This window comes from Solanum stenotomum, chromosome 9 (genome assembly GCF_019186545.1).
Source record: "Solanum stenotomum isolate F172 chromosome 9, ASM1918654v1, whole genome shotgun sequence".
In the NCBI taxonomy this organism is placed as follows: Eukaryota; Viridiplantae; Streptophyta; class Magnoliopsida; order Solanales; family Solanaceae; genus Solanum; species Solanum stenotomum.
The window spans coordinates 23480111-23502409 of record NC_064290.1 but is presented as its reverse complement, the minus strand read 5'-3'; the positions used below and the strand labels follow the sequence as shown (position 1 = coordinate 23502409).

The 22299-nt window shown below is 30.3% G+C and overlaps 1 protein-coding gene across 1 annotated transcript; it reads right to left on the bottom strand.

The window, feature by feature from the left end:
• Positions 1 to 16376: 16376 nt before the first annotated feature.
• Positions 16377 to 17058, bottom strand: LOC125877172 (uncharacterized). Its single transcript, XM_049558509.1, has 2 exons — positions 16745 to 17058; positions 16377 to 16650 (listed from the first exon to the last, which is right to left on the bottom strand). Exons 1-2 carry the CDS (start codon positions 17056 to 17058, stop codon positions 16377 to 16379), a joined length of 588 nt encoding a protein of 195 aa, XP_049414466.1.
• Between the last annotated feature and the right edge of the window lie 5241 nt (positions 17059 to 22299).

Here is a 22299-nt window from a genome sequence, read left to right as displayed (position 1 = left end):
GAGGCTTAGGGTTAGACACCCTATCTTGGTTGAACTTTGGACGAGCATTTGAAGAATCTCAGCTGGAAAACTTTTGTCGGAATCTAGGAGGACCTTGCCCATCGGACCTTGAAAAAGAGAAATTACCATCAACGGTCTTTGCCCTTTTTACCTCTCTAGATTTTCCTTGAGTTTTTCCTCCTCAATTTGTTGTGCATGTACCATGAGATGAGAGATATGCATGTCATAAATGAGCTTAGAGGTTCGGCACTCGTAAACCACCATTTCGGACAACCCTGAAATGAACTTACTTATTCTAGACCTTGAATTCGCAACCATTGTTGGAGTATATTTTGACAATTGAGTGAACTTTAGAGCATACTCCGTCACACTCATACTCCTTTACCGGTGGTTAATGAACTCTAGCACCTTGGCTTCCCTCATCTAAAGGGAAAAAAATCTATCAAGAAACACAGCCTTAAACTTCTCCCAATCAAGAGGACCTGCATTTTTTGGCCTCCCTTCTTTCCATTGGTTATACCACACTTGAGCCATGCCTTTCAATTATAAGCGGCCAACTCCGCCTTTTCCAATAGTGTAACTCCCATGATCATCAAAATCTTATAGACTTCATCGATAAACTCTTGAGCATCTTCCTCAACTTTGGACCCATGAAACTCCGGAGGATTCATCCTCGTAAAGTCTCTCACTCTTAAAGCCGCCGAATTCGCATTTAAGTTTACGGGAACCACAACATCCCTATTGTCTTGGGCCGTCACCGCTTGAGACAAAACTTGAAAAATAGCCCTAAACTCCGCATTAGAAACATGCTCGGCCAAAGGATCAACCAAAACTTGAGGAGCTTGGGGAGGATCTTCTTGTTCCACATTCTCCCTCACATTCCTTCTAGCATAAGCTCTTTGGGTAGCCATATATTTAAGAACATAGGATAAGGATTAGGAGAGAGACTTTATAGAGTTAAACTCTATCGCACGACTTAAGAGTAATTAAAGAAGTGGAGTTTCCTACTCATCTTGTAGCCTCTTATTCATTGATGTGGCGCGCTTCACACTCATGAACAAGACTCTACTAGATGTGGCTTATGAGACATCCTAGGACCATTCTAAATCTTGTGCTCTAATACCAAGTTTGTCACGACCCAGGGGTACCCCCTATATGTAACATGGCGTATAAAACCCCAAAGGACTCCGTACAAGCCACTTAGCTCTCATAACATAAGAAATATAACAATAATATTAAAACAATAGTCCAAGTCTAAGTCATTTTATTAAACGAAAAAAGCGAAAGTCTAAACTCATGTCTCATCTTAGTCATCTAATACAATCGAATGAAATTGGGCCTATCCCATACATCATGTTCAAAATTGAAATACAAGAAAGAAACTAAGACACTAAAAGTTCGTCCTCGAAGCATGAGGACTCACCAAAGGTCGGAAATCAATCAAATCACCAACTAGCCACGAAACTAAGCACCTTGAATATCGAACCCTACATTTGAGAAAATATAGGCAAGAGAATGTGTTAGTACAAAACAACGTACCAAATATGATAGTCATGCATAAAACATTTAAAAAATGCTAAAAGGAACATTTCCTTTCATGACATGCAATTGACAAAGCAAAAACATGATATAAAGCTTTCTAAAACATAAGTCATAATAGTCATGGTCAATGCAATCTAACTTCTTCTTTAACATCTTTCAACTCATATGTTATACTCCTTGAGTAACCTTAGTTCATTTGAGCTATAACATTGAATCCGGTGTCTCCCCCATTGTTCTACTTGCCTAAGGTAAAACCTTGAACTTCTAGTTTAAGTGGATCCACTAGCTAATCAACCTATGGGGGGACATAGTTTATGGGATAAGGAGATCGCTACTAGAAACCCGGCCTCTACTAATGGGAGAGCTTTCATCTCATAAGATTAATTTGGAAACCTGGCCTCTACCAATGGGAGAGCTTGCATCTCATTATCAATATCCACTCAGTGCTAAGCATAAATTCCCACGAAATAGTCATTTCTTACTTGACTTCATTACTCATGAAAAGGTGACCTTGGACAACCAATTCAAGCTTGTTTCATTAAGATAGCTCCTAGTCTTTGATTCAATTAGGTAAGAAAGCCTTTCAACCTAAGAATCCCTTTCTATGTGAGAAAAGTCTTTCACATCATGCCAGTAAGTGTTTTAGTGAGAATGTCCTTCCACAACACAACAGAATCATCATTGGTACTTTACTCTCAAAGCACCCTTAAAAACATTTGCATAGATTCATAAACATATGCACAAGTCCATAGTTTACATCCTTTAGGTCAAAACCCAATTTCAATCATCAACACTTAGAAAACATGGGTTAGATATGGATTTCATCATATATACATGTAAAAATAGTAATACATGCTCAATTTCATAAAAAATTTCCTTGAAGATCATAATCCCTCAACATATAGTTCATAATTTGAAAACATAAGGATCACATGGGTTCATAGGGGAAATCATCATAAAAGCATTACAATTCATCAATTCATGCATTGAAGATCATAATAAAAGCATTTAATTCAATAATGATAAGAACCCATGCTAATTGAAAAATACCCTAACTCAATTGGGCAATTCTACCATTTGAAATAGAGAGATTTAGGAACTCCATGGATGAAAGGAATACATGGATGAAAACTATCATATATACCTTGACTACAATTGCTATCCTTTAATGGAGGAATTTGACCCTTAGCTTGAAACCCTAGGTGAAATCTTCTTCTTCTTCTTCAAGTTTCTAGAGAGAGAATATTTGAGAGGAATTAGATTTCTCTTGGAAATTTGGAAGAATGAAGTAAATGGGGTGAATTTGGGGGTTAAAAGGCTTTTATAGGGGTTCTAAACTAGCCAAAACGACATAGTACTGAAACTAATTAATCAGGAAAAGACGCAACTAACCCTGAAAATTAATTGTCAACTGCCACCGACGAAACCCCACAGATGGACCATGGATGGACCTACAGAGAATGTTACTGCAAATTTTTCTTGGGTTTAATATTTCCCGATTATAAATCATATCCGTCCTGCACGTCTGTCACTAAGTTCAGAGACTTTTGGCCTGACCCATGGCCCCTGGACCATGGACCGTGGACCCACCTACGGTCCATAGGTCCCACCATGGTCTATGGTCTGGACCAATTTTGGAATGACCAATCCATGGACCAACCTACGGTTCGTGGTTCGACCTACGGATCGTGGATGGCATCTGCTACTGCTGCAATTTGTTGGGCTTCCATCTTTCGAATTTGGGGTGTTACAATATCTCCCCATTGGTATCATTCTTCTCGAATGAGATTTAAATTGGTTCAAAATGAGTAGGAGAGGAACTAAGAACCCAACCTAACAATGCAATTCATGAAACCAATGAGGAACTATTGACTCCAAGCTAGGACATTCTCAAAACATCACACGAGGGGTGAAACTAACTCTATTAGCCCATTATGCATGCAATGCACATAAATAAGGAGGAAACATCAACTCCATAGGCCAATTCCTTCCTATAGCCTCAACTACGCATTTTCCTCCTTTGACATCCCGACAGATTTCCCCGACCCCTACTACAACTAATATGTCAATTGGCAATTATGAGGCAACTACTAGTCCTAACAAGGGGACTAGTAAACCTAGTTTGCCTAAGGAAGTGTCGTTTGCTAGTTCGATTAATCCTTTCGGAGCATATCGCACATATGATTATATCACACAGAAAGAGGTTTCCATAAAGGAAGGAGTACCTTACATAAGGTGGACAGAAGAGGATGTCAGTAGGATGAATAAAATTGAAAGTATTCAATTTGCTATTATTGGAAAAGTTTCATACGAATGGTCAGACCTGGAGGAACTGTGAAGAAGTATTCCACAACAATGTGGGATAAAAAAGGAGGTGTCAGATTGGTTTATTTCACAATCGACACATCCTTATTCGTCGCAATCTTCATGAAGATTTCATTAACCTTATCTCTAAGGGAGCATTTTATATTACGTGCAAAGATGGGTACTCTTATCTAATGTGCACATTGATATACGAAGATAAGTTTAAAATTAGTGAACAAACGATAAAAGCACTAGCTTGGATTTCTTTCCCTAACCTTATACCCACTTTTTTTGTTAAAGAATGCCTCTACTCACTAGCTTCTGCTTTAGGGATCCCAGTTCAGCTAGACTTGGCTATGATCAATAAGACTAGACCTAGTTGCGCTCGAGTAAAGGTATTGGTGGACCTAAACGGTACTTTTCCTAAACCGATGCAGATGGATATTGAAAATTAAGCCACGGGAGATATTCGATCAGAAATAGTTCTTATTAAGTATGACTATCTCCCTAAATATTGTAGTGGGTGCAAAATGCAAGGGCATGACATGGAGGAATGTCTATTGCTAAGGCAATCAAAGGTGAAAGAAAGTTGTAGAGAGTAGAGGACTGCTGCTATTTCGATGCCAAAAGTGCATCCTTTTCAAAAAGGAAAGGCAAGAATTTTATCAAGTGGTAAGGTAGTTGGTGATCTAGGCAACTGGAATGTGGTAAAGAATAAGGATTTCAACAAGGGCAGCAATCAGCGTACAGAGAAGCAGAGTACAGAGAAGCAGGAGATATTAGTAGAGAACAAATTAATTGCTCTTAGTGAGGAAATGACTATCACAAAGGAGACTATTGCAAAAGATAATTCTCAAAAAATTAGAGAAAATGTACAACTACTAGATAAGCAGAAAGAGGAAGAGAGGGAAACTACAAAGAAGACGGGGCATGATAATGAAATTCTTACAACTAAGGATTGGATCAATAAAGCTTTTGGAAAATTTATGCAAGGTGATTCTTCTTCTAAGAGTGATCACAAGTCTACTGAATCAGGTGTTCCTTCAACTGAGAATCAATTGGCAATTGTAAATAAAGTAGATGAGCACAATTCAGAGTCAGAAAGTAGTAGCAATCAACTAATGATTGATAATGAGATAAAGGAAATTGAGAATGTGAAGAAAGCCAGCAATAACAATAGTTCTCAGTCACAAGAGTTGATAATGAATGCATCTGAAGAGTTTATTTCTCTTACAAATAAGGTTTCCTACACTAATCAATCCCTTGCTATTATGAAGGTTCCTACAGCGATACAAACAGATGATTCACAAGTTATAATGGTGAAGCCAAAGTCTCCTAATAAAATCCTTCATGATATTATCAATCACAAGGTGGGGGAACACAGCGAGGTAGGCAAATATAGTGCATATCAATGTGTTATTCCAACAAAAGAAGCAGAATTTTCAGACTCTTTAATAGATCGAATAGCTACGGAAGGAGACCTATCACCTAGGGTGATGAAGACAACAAGGAAAGGAAAAAAATAAGGCAATGAAGAGAATACTCAACCCATCAAAGTGCAGCCAAAGAGGAATAAATCAGTGTTTTGTTAATGATGAAGTCCTTTATTTGGAATATTAGATTAGTGAAGTCCCAACATGCTTTTCAAAGGGTTCAGATGCTTCATAAGTTTCATAATTTTATGGGCCCACCTACGGTCCGTAGGTCCCACCGTGGTCCATGGTCTGGACCAATTTTGGAATGACCAATCCACGGACCGACCTAAGGTCCGTGGTTCTATCCAAAGGTCGTGGTTGGCCATCGTGGATGACACCTGCTACTGTTGCAATTTGCTAGGCTTCCCTCTTTCGAATGCGGGGTGTTACAAGTTTTAACCGTTTTCTTGATATATTAACTCTTTAAAAAATATGTAAAAAAATGTATTTAGAGGTAACTGAAATTTGTAGGTCCCCTTTTTAATTTCTTTAAATTTTATCTTTTTATTTTGTTATCTTCACTAATACACTTTTTTCTCCATTGAAACACCTCTTACTCTATCTTCATCTCCATCTCTATTCACTATTTTCATTTCACTAGTCTTTCAATTATCCGTAAAATTCAACATCATTTTATTGTCGTTGATTTCACTCTATATTATTGATTACGATTTTAGAAACGTAAACTTTCTTGAATTTTGAGTGATCCATTTTGATTCTCTTATTTTACAATCTAAAAAATATGAATATGTCTTCTTTTCTCTCTCTCTTTTTATAATCGAAGTGTGACCAAACTAGTCACATTTTTATAATATAAATTAAAAGAACAAAGCATAGCTGGTTCAAAAACAATAACAAAACAAAACACAAATCAACAATGGCCCAAAGACAACATGTCTAGATTTGTTTAGAGTTTCTCATAGAATTTATATTTTTTTTTATCAACTTTCTTATGCAATCTTCACTTATTATTTGAGTTGTCAAGAAAAAATGGGCTTTCAAAAATAATCATTCTCCAAGAGAGAAAATTCGTGGGAAGGGTTCGAAGAAGATAATGCGAATATTGTAGTACATTTTTTTCTTTGAAGTTATTTTTAAAAAAATTGTTGAATAGTTAAGAAAAAAAATATTGAAGGTTGAAATGATGAAAAGAGCAAGGAAGAAGAAAGAGAGAGGAGGGGGTATGTACTTTTAAATTAATTAATTGATGTAATTAATTTTAAAACATGTTTGAGAAAAAAATGGTGAATAAGTAAAAAAAAAATATGGTGTGGCACTTACATGGTTATATGTGGCCAGTGGAGATGGTGCTATAATCTCAGGGTGATATTTAAATCACTTCAATATTGTTAAGGAAAGTATTTAAATGTCCATCAAGTTACAGTGTTAAAGTAAATTTTACTACTTGATTCAGAAGTAATTTGATGCATCTTCTTTTAAAGTATATCAAAAGTTTAAATGGCTAGAAGTTAAATGAAGAAGAAGTAAATATGAAATGTGAAAAAGTTCATCTAAATTAAAATTCAATAGGATAAGAAAGTGAAAGAATCTTTGCACTAATGTGTAATTAAAATTACTCAATTGATTGGGAAGTGATGATGATCTAATTAGTTTTATTTGTCATATAATTTATTAGCAATTAAATTTTGTAAACTGATAACTTAATTTCTTAATAGATAAACGCACATACTCTCTTGCTTAAAAGATTCATATTGTGATTACTTCTTCAAAATTTGATGTGCAAGCATAATTTACTATGTAATTTAAATGATCTCAATCCAATAGTCAATTTCATTTAAATTGACATTACGTTGTTAAATAAATTCTTTAATATTTACTATTTGTTGAATTAAATATTTTATAATATTTTTGTTTAGTGTAGTAGTAAAATGGTAATTTAACTTTAAACTTTTGGGCTTCCTACTTTTAATAATCAGAAAAATGGTCATATTTGGCTAGGAATGGCAATAGGATAGGGCAAGCCTCGACCTGCTAAGATTTAACCGGCCCTACCCCACCCCATTTAGAATTTTTTTCAATGCTGTAACCCACCTTGCCTGCCCCGCTACACCCTGCCCGCCCTGCCCCGTTTAAGTTTTAATTTGCACTTTTTATATGTTATATTAATTCTTTATACTTGTTCTTAATGGCAAAGGAGAACAACCGCCAATACAAAAAAATCATCAAAGAAAAATTTACCACTAAAATATTCTACTATTTAAATTGTCAAAGCAAACTTTCCTCCACCTACACAAATACACCCAAAAAGATTCCATCTTCAGAAAATCAATCAAAAAGGGAATAAAAAAACTTCTGGAGTCTGCATTTTTATCTTAAGTTATAAAATTCAATGTATTTTGTTCTATATCTTTGTTGTTAGCATTTCTTCAACGGAAAATAGAAGTAAAAACTTTAATAAAGTACGTGACTTAATCATTTTAACAATAAGTCATTGTCAATCATTATTGTATATCTACATCTTAATTATTTTTAAAGTTCAAGTATATTTAATAAAGGAAAAACCACACCATATACATATTTAAGAGACAATATTACGGGTTTTAAACTTACTCTTAAAAAATCTTACTTATAAAAGTTTATTTACGGATTATAACATATCAATTAAATTTAACTTTATTTAAAAATCAATTAAAATTAAATTTTAAAAATATTTAATCTCGTTATATTTTTATATTATTAATTATTAATAGTTAATCAATTTGATTGCAGTTCCTTTTTAAAAATTAGTAATTATCAATTAAACAAATTTAGAGATTTACATTTATTACAGTTCATTGATTACCATTACACTCCAAACCATCCATTCACGTTAATCCCACCGCCCCCCCCCCCACGCCTATTCAATACTACACGCCACCACCCCACTACCCCACCTTCACAATCGTCCCTCCCATCTACCTCACCACCCCACTATCCCAACTTCACAACCGCCCCTTCCATTCAGTTTCTCATCATCATCATGTTGAAGAAAATGATTGTAATGCCTCAAAAGAGTCCTCGATTAGTTAAATCAATTTCTATGCATGAAGTACATGCTCCAACATTCAACATATTGACTCAAATCCCGTCGTCAAAAAATGCGAAATTCTGACAAAGGGTGGTTCCTCTCAATTGAAAAATCAAAAGGAGAAGAAAATATGAAGCAAAGAAAAGGGTAAGTCCCCAAAATCAAAAGGGAAAAAAGAGGAACAGAGAATCCCATTCTGATTCGGATTCAGATTTTGTAAGTGAGAAAAAAAAAGGAACAAATGTCGAAGTTGCTTAATCTTCAAAACCATCAACAAGAAGAACAACAAAAAAGAAGGAATCAGAAATCCCAATATCAAAAACAAAAGACAAAAAAATTGTTAGAATAAGTATTATATTTAATTTATTTTCACATTATTCAAATTAGTGATTTTTTTTGCTAAAAATATTACATTATGTTTATTGTTGTTACGAAACTTTTATTTTGGTGAAACTTGTACGAAATGTGAATAATATTTGTATGAATCTGACTATAATATATTATTTTTGAATATTGTATGAAATGTGATATAATATTGGTATGAAAATTGTATGAAATGTATTTTGACATTGGTATGAAATTATATCAGTAGCCCAATTTGTTGATTTTAGTACAGTTTGTTAAATTACTCTGTTTTGTATGAATTATGACTAATATTGATATGAAATTGAAATTTCCTAATAGGAAGGTTTCTTTTTCAATTTCTCCATTAATGTATTTAAATTTGTAACATTGGTATGAAAGTGATATAAATTGATATTAACTATTGTTTTATTGTAGTTGGATAAATTTATGAAAGTAGCTTGTTAAATGTCACAGTGCACATGAATCTGGTATGATATTTGAATAATATTGGTGTGAATTTGTTTCAAATATGTCATCATGTATTACTAAAATTTATGTATATTCATGTGAATGAAATATGAATAATATAGGTATGAACTTACTTCTATATGTGTTTTATGAATGTTTATATGAAATTGATTTATTTTTGGTATAATTTATGTGATATAATTTAATTATAACTGCTTATAAATTGAAGTTGGTGTTGGAATGAAACATTAATAATATTGGTATGAAGTATGTTTTAATTTTGTATAAACAGTTTTATTTTATAGGCAAGGAAGCTATCCACACACTGGTCTTCATGCACAAACATGAATGTTTTTGGCGATCTATTGACTTTCCTCGGGCAAGAGAAGTTTCGTCAATTTTTGGAACAAACACCATTTGGTGTATTTTATGAGATACACCACATAAAGATTCAATGTTAGTTATTGCGCCATTTGTTACTTCTTGAAACTGAAAACGTCAGAGAGGACATATTTATTGTCAAAATAAATGTTACAGTACTACGTTTTGAGATTAAAGAATTTGCAGCAGTAACTGGTCTCAAATGTGGACTTCTTAACGACTTTGTTTCAGATCCGTCTATTCCAAATAGACTTATCCAAAAGTATTTTGGTGAAATGACCAAAGTCCCTAAGTTAGACTTCTAATAAGTTTAAAGAGGCTAGCTTCTTTGAGCTCGAAGACCGTTTTAAAATTGGTGTTCTGTACTTCATTAGTACATTTCTGACTGGTTCTGAGGCCTCCAAAAAAACCATACCTAAATTGTATTTTGATTTGGTTGAGTCTGGTCAGTATGTCAACTTCCCATGGGGTAATGAATGTTTCAGACTGACTCTTAAAGCTTGCAATCGTAGGTTGGGAAATAATTTTACATCATTCAAATTTACCCAATTCCACTTAGCCTTACAGATTTGATTTTATGAGTGTTGTCATCCATTTGACAATACAGTTGCTATCCATGTTTCAACTGGCACACCTCGTATTCTCAACTGGAATACATCAAATGAGAGTATTTTCTTCAAGGACTTAAACAATATAATTTTCAGAACATATGACAACCAGGTCACTTTTTAGTTGTTGTCCTTTAATAATTATCATTTATTATCTTTTTTTATAATTTTTAATTCTTCCATCTTATTTTGTTATTACAGCATAAATTTAAAAACATATTGCTTACGGATGAAGAGATAAATGTCATTGATCAGAACAATTTACATGAATCTTCTAGTCACCATGAGACAGAAAATCAAGCAACATCAGAAAGGAACGATGTTGACTTCGATGAAAATTATGTTGAGTTGAAAAAGGAAACTGCAGAGGTATACAAGAAAAAATTATCATTTAATATTTTTTTACATATTACAAAGAATTTATTCACTCATTAATGTTTAATGACAGGTTCGGAAGGAGTTGAAAGAACGGAAGAATAATGTTATTTTCTCAATCCCTTTTCAATTACTTAATACTACATATTATTATGTAATCTTTTAATGTTTAACATATATGTTTATATCTGTTGACAAGGTTGACAAGCACATGATCGAATTGAAAGCATATGTCCATAATTCGACAAAATTGATAATCGATGAGATTAAGTCTTCAAGAGGTCAACCAACACAAACATCACACCAAAAGGTATTAAATGATATTAAAAGGTTTGAGAAAGTTAAGAACTAATCAATTGTTGTATCTCTAATTTTTATCTGAAATTGATAATATCATGGTATGAATTGTGTATGTGCCAGTAATTATGAAAATTATGATTTTGAATTGAAGTTAGTACTATATTGGTATGAATTTTATATGAGCAAATGTTATGCATTATTTTTCCAGTTGTATGTTTGTTTGATATTGGTATTATGTTGGTATGAATATCGAATGAAGTAGTTATTATGCATGTTTTTTGTTGTTGGTTGAAAGTGGTAGTATAAAATTTGTATTAGCTTTGTATGAATAATGTATGAACTGGTATTGTACATTATTTTATGCTGGTTCAAATTAGGTATTAATATAGTATTAAATTTGTGAAAGGCAATATTTATGACAGGTTATTTTTGTTGGTTTAAAATTTGTATTAATCTTGTATAAAAGTTGTAACAGACAGTTTTTACGCATGATTGTCTGAATGAATTTTATTTTACTTAATACATTAGGATGATGCCCATTAACATGTTGAATAAACTGAAAAAAGCTCGAATGGATCAGCCATCAATTTCAATGAGGGAATACGTAGATATTTCAAACACCGATGGTATGAGAACCAATCCTAATGTAATATGTATATTCAATTACAAAGTTTTTTTAACATTAAATTTTCTTTTTTGAATATATAACTGAAGCGTAAAATTCAATTGACCAAATAGTTAGTGGGGTTTTTAATGCTGACATACTTGGATCATCAACTTCAAAACCACCAACACTGGATGATTATCCTGATTTAACCATGACACAGATTGTTGAACTTGATCTAATTCTCAATGCTAATACTACTCCAGATGTGCAACCAAGAAATAGGAACCCCGACAAGTATGACACATCTCCGTACATTTGGTTGTCGAAAGGCGATAGCAGTGTTAGAAGAGGTCCTATTTTTTGTCGTATCAGACATCCGTTTGAAAGTCACAATGGGTTTGAGGTTGCAGGTATATGTATAAATAAAGATAATTTTTTCTTGTATACTATCCAAACAATGCGTTTATAATGTTTTTTTCTATATATTTTTAATGTACACAGAAAATCTGCTTATTCAAAGATTAAAGATAAATTTGAACCTCAAATGAACTTTGTTGTCGTCAAAGTTTCAGAAATGAATTTTTTCAACATAATGGTCAAAACTGGCAGGCCTTGAAAAGCCGAGGTAAGTCATATCTATCAAAATTTTAATAGTTAATTTGTAACTCATACTCCAAATTTTTGTAATTATTTTTTGGAGTTTTTGTTTAAAATCAGTGTTGATATCCATTATGTATGCATTTTGAATGATTTGTGTATAATTTTCTTATACAATAGCCAGCATGTATGCATTTTGAATGATTTCTGAATGAGGATGGTATAAAATGTTCACTAATATGAACAGTACATTATATATTAAACTTGCATGAATTTGATATCCAACAGTATTCATGTATGCAATTGGTATGATTAATGAATGAATTTGGTATAACAAACCAACTGACATTAATAATACATTAAACAAGTAGCTGGATTGAATTTGATATCCATTCTATATATATTTGAAACCTTTTTTAATGGCTTTTTATTTGGTAACAACATGTTGATATCATTATGTATTATCTGCGGAAGAAGGCAAAGTATTCTCCATTACCACTATCATACAGTATGGTTGACTATTGATTTATGATGTGGATTGATAACATTGAGAAACAGTGGAGAGATTCCAATTACGCATGAGTTCCATTTCTCCTGACCACGATGTTGGACAGTGCATTAGAGGTTTCAAACTGCTTGCCAACATTCCTTGGGACAGAGTTGACGATATCATTATTTCTGTCAATGTTAGTAAATCATTTCATTGATTTTTTTTTGTCTTCCGAATCAATATTAGATGTCTACATGTATACGATTCGATGATGGGAGGAGCTCTTCACAGCAAGAATATCAATATAGTTGTTGGTAAACTTGCCACAATGATACCACTTGTTTTAACGAGCAGGAAATTTTATGGTAAAAGGCTTGATCTGTATGCCAATAAACTCCCCAATTATGTTGACAAGTCTCAATCCGACCCACTTGAAGTCAAACATATGACGCATCTGCCTGAACAAGAAGAAAGCTCCAAGTATGTATATCTATACGTTATTGATTTCGTCAGAAAAGATAACTCAATTTATTTCATAAAATGATTTTTCTTTCAAATTTTTTTCAGTGATTGAGATTTGTACACATGTCTATTTTCTAAATACATCAGCAATGGAGTTTTTGATTTACGTTCTGTTGATATCGATGCAAAGTACCATCGTCAAAGGTATGCCACAATTATATGGCATTATGGAAAAATAAAAAATGATGATGGCGCGATCAGTGAGAGTGAAGTAACTGATACTGTTGCTAGTAATATTGGTGGACCCCGCATAGCAAAAGAACATGCTTCGGATACCAGCAATTATCATACACCAAGATCACGAAAATCAAATTTGAGATAGTTGATTGCACCTTAGACCTTTTAGAATTACAAGTTTTTTTTAACTTTAGATGATATTTTTGTGTTTGTTACAGCTTTAAGTATTTGATATATATAATATTTTCTGTTTTATTCCAAAAAGATACCAACTACATATGAATTACAGATTAACTATTGTAATTTCAGGATACTAGTTATATACAAACTAGTTATATTTTCTGTTTTATTCCAAATGAATACACCATTCTAAAGATAAATTACACATTGAGTATAATAATTTTCGGGTTAACAGTTATATACAAATTGGATTCAATATTTAGAGTTCATGATCTTATAGTGTCTTATAATTGGTATCCAAATTGTACACTTTTGGCATCTAAATTCATACATGATTGGATTTTTTTTAATTCATATTTTAACACAAAAAAAATGAATGAAGTTGGTATCCAACCTATTTAAATACCTTGTAGAAACGATTATGCCAATGTAAAGATACCAACTACATATGAATTACGTATTGACTATTGTAATTTTAGGATACTAGTTATATACATACTGCATTTCAAATGGATATACCATTCTAAAGATAAATTACACATTGAGTATAATAATTTTTGGGATAACAGTTATATATAAAATGCATACAAATTGGATTCAACATTTAGAGTTCATGATCTTACAATGTCTTATAATTGGTATCCAAACTGTACACCTTTGACATCCAAATTCATACATGATTGAATTTTTTTTACTTCATATTCTAACTTGGACACCTTATGAATACCAAATTAATACTAATTGTAAATTATATTGTCTTAACAAATTAAGTATTTTAAAGATGTATGAAGTTGGTATACAATCTGTATAAATTCTTAAAGAAACGAATCTTACAATTTAAAACAAAGATCATTAAATTTTGGACCAACATCAATTACATCTGATTTTATTTTGATTTAGAGTAGGACACTAGTTGGAAACCAAATTAATACTCATGCTAATTACATTAACTAATATCAGTCGTTATTAGGTTGCATACCAAATGGATACCAAATGCATACCATAATTACCTTATATAATGAATTTTATTTTTAGCAGTATGCAATTGATATGATTAATGAATGAATCTTGTATAAAACATGAACAATCTATTAAACTCTTAGGTGGAATGCATAGTCAATAAATATTATTAGAAAACAAATGAATACATTGTAACAATCAAACAAAACATGAGTCTAAAAGATAAAATAAAATAAAATTTTTGTATAGTCTAAACAAATAAACTATCATTTTTATGGCGCAGGATAATTTGAACATGTCTTCCTGTTGTGGCCCACTTGACATCTACTACAAGTAACTTTAGACATTTTGAATTTCATATCAGCAAATCCCTTCCAGCGTTCAAGTTGCAGTCTTCCTACCGTTCTCTTTGAACCAGGCGACATCAATTTAGGCTCTGAAACATAACTTGGTATATCCCATGTACTCTCGCATATGCATCTTGAAAATTCTTCAAGCTATAAAAAGGAGAGCAGTAATCTATTTCATGCAGTCTTTTGTACCTAAGAACTATCATTCCATGTCCGCATGGTATCTCATCATTTTGAAATCTTTTGCAACTATATTTCTTGGTGTTTAAGCATATACTATGTACCGCTTTGGTCCATCAACAACAACATGCAAATGAATTGTTGATGGTATTATCTAACACACAAAAATATTGGTCATTAAAATGTTGTTACAAAAAAACAAGCCACAAAAAAGGTGTCAACTATATACATAATGGATATCAAATTCATTCCAGCTACTTGTGTAATGTACTGTTCATGTAAGTTGGCAGTTTATACTAAATTCATTCAGTATTCATACCAATTGCATACATGAATACATTTGAATATAAATGAATAAAGGAAAAATTATACTCTCATACGGGTAGATAAAACAATAGTTTTCTGGAGCTTAAGTTCATATCTTTTTGTCAGCTCTGATCTAGTTTTTACAGCCTCCTCGTTGTGCTTATGAATCCATGTTTGAATTGTTATCCTCATAAATTCAAGAAGTGAAATCACTGGCAACCTCCTTGCTATCATGTTAACATTATTTAAAGATTTGGCTATGCTTGAAGTCATGGTCCATGTTCGCTTACATTTTGAATAAGTCCTTGACCACTTGCTATACCCGATATTGAATAAATAACCTCTTATTCTTGGGTCTATCTGGTCTATTCTTTTCATAATCGCCTCAAATTGTTGTATTGTATAAGCCTTTGTCATCGTAAAAGAAAGCTTCTTCAAATCTTTAGTATTCCTATGGAAGTTCTTCAAAACATTACAGCATAAGTGTCATATGCAAGCATAATGTTTCAATCCAGGATATACTCGGATATACTCTTGCAGTTCTTTTTCATATGCTCTCATTATACATTTTGAAAACACACCTTATATCATAATTATTCTTGCATATAAATATAAAAGATTCAAATAATACCTCCTGGATCCATAGTGCATGGAGTCAACATTGTACCACCATATGCGCCTCTTAAGGCAGCACCATCAACCACTACAACTGGCCTACAATACTCCCAACCTCTAATACATGCTTCTAATACAACAAATGCATATAAAAAGCTCTCACATTCCTTTCTTTCCAAGCTCAAAACAGAACCAGTACAGGTCTGCTCCAATAGATACAAATAACCTGAAAGATTTTTCATTGTTACAATTATTTTTACAATTTGATAACTGAATATCACAACACAACAGTATATTAACTAGATGCAAACTGGATACCAATTAGATTCAAATTGGACACAACATGAATATCAATTGGATACACAATGGAAACCAATTGAATAATGGATATCTGTCTAAAAACAAATTGCATGCCAAATGGCTATCAAATTGTTGCTTTGCTAAAATTCATACCAATTAGTTCATAAATTAAAATATAGAAGTTATTTCGAATAAAAATCTGATAGTTTAGCATATGACTCAGTCGGATTTCTACGCACCAATTTTATTGCCTTTTCTTTAACTTGCTAGGCTTGCATGTATTTAAGTGAAACATCATGTACTTTCAACATGTCTTCAGCTATATCTTTCGGAGTGTATACAGTTACTGGATCAATAAATTTATCCATTATCAAAACAGCTACAACGTCAATGATTCCATGACGCCTTGCATACACTCTATCTCGAACAGAACAAGTGTGATCCGCATAGTATATTTTGATTTTGAATAGCCCCGATTGATTCAAACTTGTTGAATTCATCAACCATGAACAATTCTCAGAAGGACACTTCAGGTTATAACTGTTTCAGAAAACAAAAAAAGATCAATCAAAAATTTATATACCAAATTTATACAAAAATAAATACACATACAAACAATCAATGAAATTATTACCAAGAAGAACTAGAACGAGATACAAGAAATCTGAATTTTTCGACAACTCCATAATGTTGCATCACCTCCATAAATGTTTCCTTATCCTTGTAAATCTGATTTCCAGCTATAAACAAATTAGAAAGGTCACTAATTACTTCATTTTCTTCATCATTATTTTCGTCAACAACTCCACCCAAATTCATTCCTACCAAGCGGATGGAGTTATTTGAGTATAAATAAAAATTAGTTAGTGGTCTACTAACATCAAAATGTCTCATATCCACAACAACTATAGAATCTTGATTATCCATTGCTATATTCTTCAGAGTCATGCACAATGGATATTTCGTAAAGAAATCTACATTAGCTTTCTTTTGATCTAAAAAAACCTGCACACCCACATCATTATGGATACTTACAGGTGGACATCGATCACTAACTATATATTTTATCTCTATATTATTAATATTAACATCTATCTTAAGTTGCGATGCTATTGCACTTACTAGACCACTATACAGACTAGAAAATTCATATATAATCTCCTCCATCTGAAAATCAACATATTCCCCTGTTTCATTAAAAAAAATAACAGTTAGTCTTATATAATACAAAGCACTAATAAATATGTTGTATTTATATTAACTTTTCATACCAAAGATAATACAAATTTCATCCAAAACTTCATTTTACTCACACAAAATTATACACAATCGTCATTACTTATTCATACAAATATCATTCCAAACAGTATCCAAAATTCATACCATAAAATACATTTCATAAAAAAAATAACATTTCACATTTCATACCAAATAATACACATTTCATACTATTTAATACACATTTCATACTAACTTAATACACATTTCATACAAATCATTATACTTCTTACTTATATTTTTTACACAATACTGAATTATTTTTCATACCAATTTCATTCTTCTCACACAAATTTATACACAAATGCCGCTAATTATTCATACCAATATCATTTCAATCAGTCTACCAGAATTCACACCATAAAACACATTATATAAAAAATAACATTTAACATTTCATACCAACTTAATACACTTTTCATACAAATCATCATACTTTTTACTCATATTCTTTACACAATAGTAAATACATTTTCATATCAATATCATTCTAGTTACACTACCAAATTCATTCCAACATATACATTTTATTTATATTTTCAGGAAAAATAATAATAATCCATATTATAATTTTAATCTGCATATCGAATCTATCTCATTATTATTGTCAAATTGACTAAAGAAATAACAGTTTCATAACAATGTTACAACAAATTTCATACTTTTTTTCCACAAATTTCATAACTTTACAACGACAGACTATTAATATTCGATACATTTATATTTAAATCATTCATATATTAAGCCAATTTCACACGAAATCATGTTATAGAAAGTATACAAAATAACAAAAAAAAAAAAACAGAAACGTACCAACAAAATCAGAGAATGTCATTAACTACAGTTTCACAAAAATTAGTACGTATTATCAACAAAATGGATGGTTTATACAAAAAACATCACAACTTAAATCTAGTATACATAAACAAAATCACAAAATGTGATTTACAGTTTCATTGCTCTTTTTTTTTTTACATTTCAGTAATATACAAATACAAATCATAAAGAATACTAACTTGAAGGATCCCATCTACCACCATGTTTAATTAATACTAATAAAAAGTCCTTCATCACAACAAAATGAAGATTTTTCAAACAAAAAAAATTGGATTTACTCGTCAATGACAATAATTCTGGAAAAAAAATGAAGAGAGAGAAAGGTTGAAGAAAATGGATAAAATCAGATTTTTTTAATTAATTTTAACAGATTAGAGTGAATTAAGGAAGATAAATATTCCTAATTAGTTTGAATCTCCTAAATTTATGCTAATTAACAATTATCATCAATCAATTCAAAATTAATTAATACACCTATTTCCATTTTTTTTCTTTTTTTTCTTCAAAATCGATTTCTTTTTCTTTTTTATCTTTTTATTTTTTTCAAAACAGAATTTTACAATTTATTAAAAAAACTCTTTTTTTTTTAATAAAACTAGTATTCGTTCCCGCGTGTTGCGCGGATATTTTAAAAGTTATAATTTTAAAACCAAAATTATTTTATTAAATTTTATTATTAAGTTATTGTATTTTTATACTTTATTATTCACATGTTTCGATATAGTGAATATAATGTTCAACCTCCTCATATATATCCGCGTAATACATAGATAGTATCAAGGAATACGAAAAATTTAGGCATTACAAAAATAAATTTTTTTTTAATTATTATTATTAAAAACTAAAAATAAAATTTAAAATTTTAAAATGTTGGGTTACCAAGGAAGTGGGACGGGGGGGGGGGGTCGTACTTTTCATCTTTTTTGTGTGCAGATATGTATTTATTTTAATTTTGATTTAATTATTAGTATTATTCAAATTAAAATTATGATAATCTCCCCAAAAAAAGGAATCAGACACCCTATTTTTTAGAACTGTTTTAAAATTGTTTCTCATTTAATTGTAAAAATTACTTTAAAATATTTTTAAAAACAAAATAGTAATTGTTTTTTTATAGATAATATATAGATAGTAAATATGGTAATATATATAGATAGATAAGTACTTTTTTCGTTCATCCGTTTTATACATTTAATTTTAAAAAAAAAAAAACTGAAACAGTAACTTTTTTTTCTTTGATAAAAAGGTTTAATTATAAAAATTACTTTAAAATATTTATAAAAACAAAATAGTAATTATTTTTTATAGATAATAAATATGGTAATATATATAGATAGATAAGTACTTTTTTGGTTCATCCGTTTTATACATTTAATTTTAAAAAAAAAAAAACTGAAAAAGTAACTTTTTTTTCTTTGATAAAAAAATTGAATTATTTAATTATTCAAAAATGGCAATTAAGGTGTCACGTAAATTTGAATTGCAAATTTATCCTTATTTACAGTTTTATGTAATCTTTTTCTTTTAAAAATTTTAATCTTCTTTTCTTTTGACATGTGTCATCTTTTATTTAATTTTTAATTTTATTATTATTATTATAATTCAAATTAAAATTATGATAACCTTCGCCCCAAAAAAAGGATTCAGACACCCTATTTTTTAGAACTGTTTTCAAATTGTTTCTCATTTAATTGTAAAAATTTCTTTAAAATCTTTTTAGAAACAAAATAGTAATTGTTTTTAATAGATAATATATAGATAATAAATATGGTAATATATATAGATAGATAAGTACTTTATTTGTTCATCCGTTTTACACATTTAATTATTTTTTAAAAAAAATCTGAAACAATAACTTTTTTTTCTTTGATAAAAAAATTAATTGTAAAAATTACTTTAAAATCTTTTTGAAAACAAAATAGTAATTTTTTTAAAGATAATAATTATGGTAATATATATAGATAGATAAATATTTTTTTTGTTCATCCGTTTTATACATTTAAATTATTTTTAAAAAAAAACTGAAACAGTAACTTTTTTTTCTTTGATAAAAAAAATTGAATTATTTAATTAGTCAAAAATGGCAGTTAAAGTTTCACATAAATTTGAATTACAAATTTATCCTTATTTACAGTTTTCCGTAATCTTTTTCTTTTAAAAATTTTAATCTTCTTTTTTTTATCTTTTGACATGTGTCATCTTTTCTTCTCCTAGCTATATATAGTTAAGGTAACGGTATATTTTTTATTTTTTTATTTTTAAAAAAAAAACTGAAAAAACTGCTTGTTGAATTTTTCATTATTTTTGTAGTGTTTTCTATTTTTTTAAAATTATTTTTAGATTTTAAATTAATTTTAATAATTCTTAAATTCTCTTTTTTTGTGGCGCTAACACGCAAACATATTTTCTTCTCCTATTATATATATATAGATAGATTTAATTAGAAAAATGTGCTTGAAAGCCAATATTAATATATATATATATATATTTTTTTTATTTTTTTTTTTTTATTATTTATTTATTTTTTATTTTTATTTTATTTTATTTTTTTTTCAGCAATCTCTTCTAATCCCGAGAAAATTTACTTTTAGGAATAGGTAAAAAATTCAAATACATTATACTCTTTTAACAATAGTGTATATGTTATTTCAAAATTTTAATTGGGACCAATTCATATTTTAAACAAATTAATATATAAATTAATGAATATCTAGGGATAAAGTTAGAAATTTATTGTAATCACTTAGGAACATGTAATATTTAAAGTCTACATTATTTTGGTCAATTCTAATTCAGATATTTCTTCTTTTGTCATATCAAGAGGCCTATTTCTCAACATCAAAATGCAATAGACTTATCGGAAATACAATATAGTATATTGATTAGTAAACATTATCATTCCAAATTTTTAAAACTCAATCCACTCTATTAAGAATAATCCAAAATTTTAGAGTTCAATTACTATAATTTCCTGAAATTTATGATTTATTGCATTAAAAATCTGTGTTGAAAAGAAAGTTATTATATATGTAGAAGTAGTAAATGTGAAGAACAGTTAAAAGTTAAACTTATTTCATAATTCAAAGTCATAATTTTTTTTTGATATTTTCTTAAAATATTTAATTCAAATGTATGAATAGAATTTGATTCATGATCTTTAACTCTTAAGAGAAGAAATCAAAACCAAGTAATAGCATCCCTAACATGATATTTTTTCATTTAGATAAATAAAAAGCAAAAAAAAAAAAAAAAATTCCAACCAAATTTATATATAAAAATTGAATGTGTTCTACTAAATTTTTTCATAGCATTAGATAAATTCTAAGATGGTTGCCAATAAGAAATAGGAGTTGGCATATTTGTGAGTTTAGAGCAATTTCAAGATGATTACGGATTAAAAAGTATTGAAAATTAAGTAAAATTTAATTTAATGTACCTTATAAGATTGTTATTAATCTGTGTATAAAAAAAATCAGAATTACTAATTTCAATAAACTTTGCAGAAACACGAAGTAACCAAAGTTTAATAAACCAGTAAGAATAGATGAACAGAAATTAATTGACAAAACTAAAATCTGTAATAAACGTAACACAATCTGGAAAAAACAGAATCAGAAAAAGATCAAGCCCACTGAATGCACAGTGTCCCCTTAAGGAAATTATTCCCCTCTAGTATCCGAGGTTTGATTTGGAATATGTCCTCCCAGGATAGAATGATCTCAATCACCAGTGTATTAATACCCAAAACGCTGGTGTCAGCGAACCACTCAACAGCAGTAAAGTACACGAAGAAATTTTGTGTAGAAGAAGAAGAAGAAATCAGAAAAATTCGTAAGGAATAAATCTGAAGAATCAATGTATTTATAGGCAAGAGGAACTGGTTCCGAAAGGTTGCAATCCTTTCAGAATCCACATGACCATTCATGAAAGTTTGCAACCTTTCAAACGGTCATGGCTGTTTCTGAAAGTTGCAACCTTTCAGAACAGTCACTGCGGGAAATTTAAATAAAACGGGAAAGATTTAAATAAAACGGGTCGCGCGTGGATCCGAGTCGGGTCGGGTCAATTAACTAA

Excerpts from the sequence above, each read along its gene's own strand:
- LOC125877172 (XM_049558509.1), bottom strand. The coding sequence starts at position 17,058 with ATGACTCTGAAGAATATAGCAATGGATAATCAAGATTCTATAGTTGTT. Across the intron at positions 16,651-16,744 it reads TCTCGTTCTAGTTCTTCTTG|TTATAACCTGAAGTGTCCTT; the intron begins GTAATAATTTCA and ends TTTCTGAAACAG.